General features: G+C 42.3%; 1 protein-coding gene across 1 annotated transcript; it reads left to right on the forward strand.

Moving 5' to 3' along the window:
- Positions 5,769 to 7,785, forward strand: LALBA (lactalbumin alpha). The gene is given in 4 exon segments (NM_001285635.1): positions 5,769 to 5,915; positions 6,243 to 6,401; positions 6,877 to 6,952; positions 7,456 to 7,785. Coding segments are annotated over 4 exon segments (429 nt in total). The 5' UTR covers positions 5,769 to 5,782; the 3' UTR covers positions 7,517 to 7,785.

Genomic DNA, 8,307 nt, shown 5'->3' on the forward strand with positions numbered 1-8,307 from the left:
TTCAGCCTCTTTTTCTCCACTAATCTTCCTACTACACTATCCATTTCTAATCTCTCTATATCTGTGATTAAATATGTATTTTTCCAAAGACGCCGACTCCGTCCCCCCACCTTCGAATCACCCTGGATCCACTGGGGCTGGACCCCAGCAGTTAGGGCCATACAATTTCTGTCCTTTATTGTACCCATCTTTGCATGAAATGTTCCCTTGGTATATCTAATTTTCTTGAAGAGATCTCTAGTCTTTCCCATTCTGTTGTTTTCCTCTATTTCTTTGCAAACTAATTCTAGAAATATTCAAATATGCTTATATGTCATGACCAACTATGGTTTATTTCAGGAATGCAAGATTGGTTTATTTTATTTTATTTTTTTTTGCAAGATTGGTTTAATACTCAAAAATTAATTAGTGTTATTCACCACATTAAAAAATGGAGGGGGAGGTAATTCCCTAATGGTTCAGTGGTTAGGACTCTGTGCATCCACTTCAAGGGGTCTGGATTTGATCCCTAGTTGGGAAACTAGATTGTGTGAAGTCACAAAAGATCTTGAATAACAAAACTATCCAGTGAAAGAACAAAGCTGGAGGTGTCACACTTCCTTATCTCAAACTATGTTACAAGGCTACAGTAATCAAAACAGTATGGTACTGGCATAAAAACATACAGATTGATGGAACAGAATAGAGAACTCAAATATAAACCAATGCATACACAACTAATCTTTGAGAAGGGAGTCAAGATTACTTAATGGAGAAACAATAGTATCTTAATAAATGGTGCTGAGAAAATTGGATATTCACATGCAAAACAGTGTGAATTGGACTATATTATACCACTCACAAATATTAGCTCAAAATAGATTAAAGAGTTAAATGTAAGACTTGAAATGATAAAAATTCTAAAGGAAACTTATTTTAAAAATAGTTTTCAGAATATAAACTGCATAGCTTATTAGAATAAAAAAATAATGTCGATATAGCATCAGGTACACAATGGGATATTATTCAGCTTTAAAAAAGAAGAAATCCTGCTAGTCCAACAATATGGATGGAATTTGATCTTGCTGAAGGAAATAAGTCAGAAAAAACACTCACTACCCAAATTTTAGTTGCCCTAAATAACTAATTCATTTAGGAATTTGTCTAAATTTGGGTTTCAATTCTAAGATCTAACTTTATTTTTCACCTAGTGATAACTTACCTTAATTATAGGAGGAAGCAGAAAAAGGTGAGGCTATTAATGGTAAGGTATGTGTGTTAGTCGCTCAGTCACGTCTGACTTTTTGTGACCCCATGGATGGTAGCTCGCAAGGCTCCTCTGTCCATGGAATCCTCCAGGCAAGAGTACTAGAGTGGGTTGCCATTCCCTTCTCCAGGGGATCTTCCCCACCCGGGGATCGAACATGGGTCTCCTGCATAGCAGGCAGATTCTTTACTGTCTGGGCCACCGGCGTAGCCCCTGTAAGGAGTAAGGAGTAATGGTCAATATTATTGTGGCTCTCAGGGTGTTCCCTCCAAATGGAGGCCGAGGTCTCTATCAGTTACTCATCATCTACAAACTACACTGCTAGATGGCTGCTGCCAAATGTGTTTTGAAGAAGGTGCTTCTGATTCCTCAATCTCTGGAAGTCCTCCATAGGACTGGTTTGAGAAACTTTGATTTTTACCATCAAAATTTTACCCTCAAAAGCCTCCAAGGGAATAAGCATAGCTTCCTAGCGTATTTCTGAAAAAATCCAGCATCTTGTGAATACCTCTTCACTCCCTTGAGCCAGATCTTGGCCTGCACAGAGAGCACCCTGTGTCTACGGAGAGATTTTGGCAGGGGCTTTCCTTCATCAGCAATGCTCACGTCTTTCCATACATTTCCTCAATGCTGAGATTGCTGTTTGTTCTTCTTTGATCCATCTCTAAGAACTGACATCTTTCTCTGAAAAGTTTGTAATTGTTTCCAATAGATACCTATCTTCTTTATCAGACAACTCCAGATATGCTATTTTATAAACATTTCTAAGGAAATAATGGTTCCTCTTGCCTGAGGTATATTTCTTTTCTTTTTTGCATTTAGTTGTGATTCCTTGCCTAGTATGCTGCTTCTTGGAAGGGTGGAGATACTACCAAATTATAGGCAAATAGGCTGCTGCCATAAACCTTGACCTGGCTGGAAGTGTAAGAAAGCCCCTGTGATTCATGACATCCTGGCCCATCATTTTATTCTATTACAGGTATTTTCAGTCTGCAGCCCTGGGCAGGAGACATTTTACACCAGGCACCTCTGTTGGAAAGACTATTCTCTAGGACTAGATTTTTTAATCTATACCTCTTCCACATGGTTCAAGGTCATCCTCTCACTTCCAGCCATATTTCAGTCATATTTGCTTAGGGTGATAGAATTTCTATTCCTGTTCTCCATGTACTCTTCCAATGCCTCTGAATGGAACGGAGGAGAAATGCAGCGGATGCACTTCTGCTGTGTTTCTAAACACATATCTCTGATATTAGGACTTTCTGCTCATCTCTCTTGGAACACCAAGATCCTCTACACTCATTTCACTCATGGTGCTGATGCCCAAAACTTGGTCTCTGTGCACTGACTTGAATCTTGGAGACAGAGTTTTGGGTGAAGTAGGAGATGATAGCTGTAATGCTTTTCAAAGCAAAGGGAGAACACAATGGGCTCATGCCCCTCAAAACTGTGTGTCCCAACCTGGGAAGATTTGGTGAGGTGTTTTTTGGCAATGGTTCAAGGGCAGGGGTGTTGATAAGAGTAGGATGTGTGCAGGGCCTTCACTCCTTTAATCTGGCCTCAGGTAGTCGTCTCTGAAATGAATGCTAACATCTTCCATTTGCTGGAGGTTTTAATTCTGCAAAGAGCTCAAGAATATTGTTAGTGTATCCCTTATGGTGAAACTAGGACCCTGCCCCAAGGCTGTGCTATTGTTTCTTGGCTGCTCCTCCCTGTCTCTGCATCTCCACCTTTCCCTGAATCTACCCTTTGGAATTCAGGTAAGGTTATGGAGGCTGGAGTCTATTCCCTACAAAGAAGAAATGAGGGACATGAAAAGACTTCTGTTTTCAGAAGCCCCACAGGGTCCTGTTTAGTTTCAGTACTTCATATAGTGATTATCAATACTTCATATAGTGATAATCAGTACTTTATATAGTGATATTGCAGAGGACATCATGTGAAATGCCGGGCTGGATGAAGCACAAGCTGGGATCGAGATTGCCAGGAGAAATATCAATAACCAGATATGCAGATGACAACACCCGTATGGCAGAAAGTGAAGAGGAACTGAAGAGCCTCTTGATGAAAGTGAAAGAGGAGAGTGAACAAGCTGGCTTAAAACTCAACATTCAGATAACGAATATCATGGCATCTGATCCCATGACTCCATGGCAAATAGATGGGGAAACAATGGAAACAGTGAGAGACTTTATTTTCTTGGGCTCCAAAATCACTGCAGATGGTGACTTTAGCCATGAAATTAAAAGATACTTGCTCCTTGGAAGAAAAGCTATGACCAACCTAGACAGCATATTAAATAGCAGAGACATTACCAACAGAGGTCTGTCTAGTCAAAGCTATGGTTTTTCCAGTAGTCATGTATGGTTGTGAGAGTTAGACTATAATGAAAGCTGAGTGCCGAAGAATTGATGCTTTTGAACTGTGGTGTTGGAGAAGACCCTTGAGAGTCCCTTGGACTGCAAGGAGATCCAATCAGTCCATTCTAAAGATCAGTCCTGGTTTTCACTGGAAGGACTGATGCTGAAGTTGAAGCTCCAGTACTTTGGCCACCTGATGTGAAGAAATGACTCATGTGAAAAGACCCTGATACTGGGAAATATTGAAGGCAGGAGGAGAAGGGATGACAAGAGGATGGAAGAGTTGGATGGAATCACCAACTCAATGGACATGAGTTTGAGCAAGCTCCAGGAGTTGGTAATGGGCAGGGAAGCCTGGTGTGCTGCAGTCCGTGGGGTTGCAAAGAGTTGGACACTGCTGAGCAACTGAACTGAACTGATAGTGATAATCCATGGTACAGAATATAGGATAAAACAGAGGAAGAGTGTGCCCTGATTCTGAACAGTTGTAGGATATAAAAGTTTAGCATATCTTCAGGTTGGAACCCTTAAATTATTTACTTAGGATGGGTACCCGCTGCAATATAAGAAATCAGGTTTTAGAGACTGAGGTAGAGAGAATAAGCCTTGGCATACAAGAAGCTAACAGCTATTGGTACCATAGCATGAAGCTTGATGCCAGCAATTTGAAGGAACCATTTAGAACTAGTATCCTAAACTCTATATGCTCCAGGACACTGATCTTAAAGCTCAGGTTCAGAATCTTGTTTTATAAGCTCTAGGTGTATACTGTGGGGGTTCCCTGGTGGCTCAGATGGTAAAGTGGCTGCCTGCAATGTGGGCAATCTCGGTTCAATTCCTGGCTTGGGAAGATCCCCTGGAGAAGGAAATGGCAACCCACTCCAGTACTCTTGCCTGGAAAATTCCATGTACAGAAGAGCCTTGTAAGCTACAGTCCATGGGATCACAAAGAGTCGGACACGACTGAGCAACTTCCCTTCCCTTCACAGGTGTATACTGTACTGTGCTGTGCTTAGTTGCTCAGCTGTGTCTGACTCTTTGTGACCCCATGAACTGTAGCCCACCAGGCTCCTCTGTCCATGGGGATTCTCCAGGATTGAACCCAGGTCTCCTGCATTGCAGAAAGATTCTTTACCATCTGAGCCACCACGGAAGCCCAAGAATACTGGAGTGGGTAGCCTATTCCTTCTCCAGGGGATCTTCCCATCCCAGGAATTGAACTGGGGTCTCCTGCACTTCAGGTGGATTCTTCACCAGCTGAACTACCAGGTGTATACTACTCTGATATTAAAGTGCTTAAAGTCCAGTTTTCCCACCTTTCCCAAAAAGGTTGAGTCACTCTTTTTTAACCTTCTGTGGCCTACTCTGAGGCTGTCTACAAGCTTATATATTTATGAACACATTTATTGCAAGTTGTTAGTTTTAGATTTACAATGTGGTATCTGGCTCTTTAGTGGTATTGGTGGTTGGGGATGGGGAGGCTGATAGCAGCTCAGAGGGTAGCTAGATACTGTCATACACGCTTTTCAAGTTCTCCATTTTTGTGAGATAGAAAGTCTCTGGATCCAAGTTATATGTGATTCTCAGTCTCTGTGGTCATATTCTATTTCTGTTCCTGACCACTCAACCAGGAACCAAGATATCAAGGGACACTTCTTTTGTTTCATGCCTGGGTTGAGTGGGCCAGCGTCAGCTCTGATTCTGGGACCATGACATATGATGATGTACAGTCCTTTCGCGTATTCTATATGCCTCTAAGGGGAAGGAGGAGTTGACCATGGACCCTTTGTGCCTTTTCTGATTGCTTCACTTGTATTATCCCTGAGGCCCCCTTTGTTCCCGAAGTAGGTTGGGCACATCTTGCTTCCTAGAACCAACACTACCAGAAACAACACAAATAAAGCCAAACGGGAAACAGGATCATGTTTGTAACACTCTTTGGGCAGGTAACAATTCCTAGTATGGACTAGAGATTCTGGGGAGGAAAGGAAAAGTGGGGTGAAATTACTGAAGGAAGCTAGCAGGCTCAATGTTTCTTTGTTGGTTTGACTGGCCTCTCTCGTCCTCCTCTTCCTGGATGTAAGGCTTGATGCCAGGGCCCCTGAGGCTTTTTCCACAAATAAAAGGAGGTGAGCAGTGTGGTGACCCCATTTCAGGATCTTGGGGGGTAACCAAAATGATGTCCTTTGTCTCTCTGCTCCTGGTAGGCATCCTATTCCACGCCACCCAGGCTGAACAATTAACAAAATGTGAGGTGTTCCAGAAGCTGAAGGACTTGAAGGACTACGGAGGTGTCAGTTTGCCTGAATGTGAGTTCCCTGCTATTTCGCTTTGTCCCATAATTCATCCTCTTCACTCTTTCCCTCCATTCTCTTCATCCTCTTTTTTCCCCTCTACTTTTAATTTAATTATCGCACAATTCTCTTATTTGTTTACTCTTTTATTACATTTATTTATGTATCTCTCCTTTTTCCCGTTGTCTGATCCTTTGGAACTCTTTTCACCTTATCAAGATACTCTGTGGTCTGCCATATTTGGAGATTGGTTGGAGAGCCTTTTTCTGTCTGGGAATACAGGTCCTCATTTATGCTATACATGAACATCCTTGTGAATTCTCTTTTTCGTCTTTCTTTCAGGGGTCTGTACTGCATTTCATACCAGTGGTTATGACACACAAGCCATAGTACAAAACAATGACAGCACAGAATATGGACTCTTCCAGATAAATAATAAAATTTGGTGCAAAGACGACCAGAACCCTCACTCAAGGAACATCTGTAACATCTCCTGTGACAGTGAGTGACGTCTTTTTACCCTGTTCCTGTGTTTTTCTAAAACCTACTCCTGGGATAACCTCCTTTTTTTTGGTGTGAAACACACCTCTGGCTTCACTGCCTTGGCCTCCAAATTAACTGTGGGACTTGATAATACCGAGTAAGAGGCTGTTAGAATTTTTCATTAACACCAAATCCCCAGACAGTTTCTTAAAGTTCATGGGTAGGTGACCTGAGCTGTTTGGGGATCTTGATGTATAATACCCTGTATTTTCAGACTAAGTTGGTTGATGAAGTTGATAATTCCTAAGGAGCTGCCCCAGAGAAGAGAAGGGAGTCCTTACCTAGGGATAGGCATTACTGTATTAAATTTCTCATCTAAAAGGCAACAGGTATAAGCCTCTAGTTCAGAGAAAACCAGAGAAGAGGGAAATTCATTACCCTTCTGGGTAATACTTAGCTCTCTCATTTTTTTCCCACCTGTAACTCCTGCCAGAGTTCCTGGATGATGATCTTACTGATGACATTGTGTGTGCCAAGAAGATTCTGGATAAAGTAGGAATTAACTACTGGTGAGTCACCTCTCTATTTTTCACTTAATCTTTCCCCTCTTTCTTCTCAGTCCTTTCGCCCCAGCACTATACTCCGTTCTATTTCCTGGTCTTTTAAGCTAGAATGTCATCTTAAAACCAAAAGTCATCAAGCAGACTCAGGCTTCCAATTTCGAAGCTTCACTTTACTTCACTCCCGTTAGCAATTTTCCTGCCTAGGGTTCCCTAATAGGGGGCTGAGATCCAGGATTCCCTTCACCAGGACTTGAACATCTAATTCTACTTGTTCAGTCTTACATCCTACGGCACGCCCTTTGTACCACTGTCCCACAGTTTTCTTGGAGTTTTAGAAAATGGGCCTTACTCCACTAAGTGGCTCAGTATCTCTAGCCATGCGGCTAGGAAAGTCTGTCTGTAATTTTCACCCACAATCTTCCGCCTCAGCCTTCCTGGGGATAAAGCTAGATGGAAATCTAACCAAGATCCTGTCAGTCAATTTGCCTTGTCTCCTTCTTCGTGATCAGGTTGGCCCATAAAGCACTCTGTTCTGAGAAGCTGGATCAGTGGCTCTGTGAGAAGTTGTGAACACCTGCTGTCTTTGCTGCTTCTGTCCTCTTTCTGTTCCTGGAACTCCTCTGCCCCTTGGCTACCTCGTTTTGCTTCTTTGTACCCCCTTGAAGCTAACTCGTCTCTGAGCCCTGGGCCCTGTAGTGATGATGGACATGTAAGGACTAATCTCCAGGGATGCGTGAATGGTGCTCGGGACATTTGACCCTTGCTCGGTGCCTCTGATAGCACTTTTAATGCAACAGTGCATATTCCACTTCTGTCCTGAATAAAAGGCCTGATTCTGAGTGGCTGGCTGTATTTTCTTCCTGGTGGGAGAGGGAGGAAATAGGGTGAGTAGGTAGACCTGGCCGTGGGTCACAGACACCTTCATCTCTACTAAGGAGGAGAGAAAGACTAAACTTATAACAACTCAGAGATGGAGATTACTTTCTGTATTAATTCAATTCTACAGAGTTTTATTGATCACCTAGCATAATTCAAAGAACTATGGAGGGGATCTAAAGTTGGCTAAAAGCATCTCTAACCTCAACTAGTATATTACAAACATTAATAAATAATTATAATACAAGATTCAATGGACATGGACTTGGGCAAACACTGGGAGATGGTGAGGGACAGGGAGGCCTGGTGAGCTGCAGTCCATGGGGTCACAAAGACTCAGACATGACTTAGTAACTGAACAGCAACAACAACAGCAACATAATACAAGATATAGCATCATAAGTATCATTAGAGAGGTTAGAAAACTGTCAATATCTTCTAATTCCCTCCTCTTACCTCTATATCCACTGGGGCTTTTGGCATTC

Source organism: Capra hircus, chromosome 5 (genome assembly GCF_001704415.2).
Source record: "Capra hircus breed San Clemente chromosome 5, ASM170441v1, whole genome shotgun sequence".
NCBI lineage: Eukaryota > Metazoa > Chordata > Mammalia > Artiodactyla > Bovidae > Capra > Capra hircus.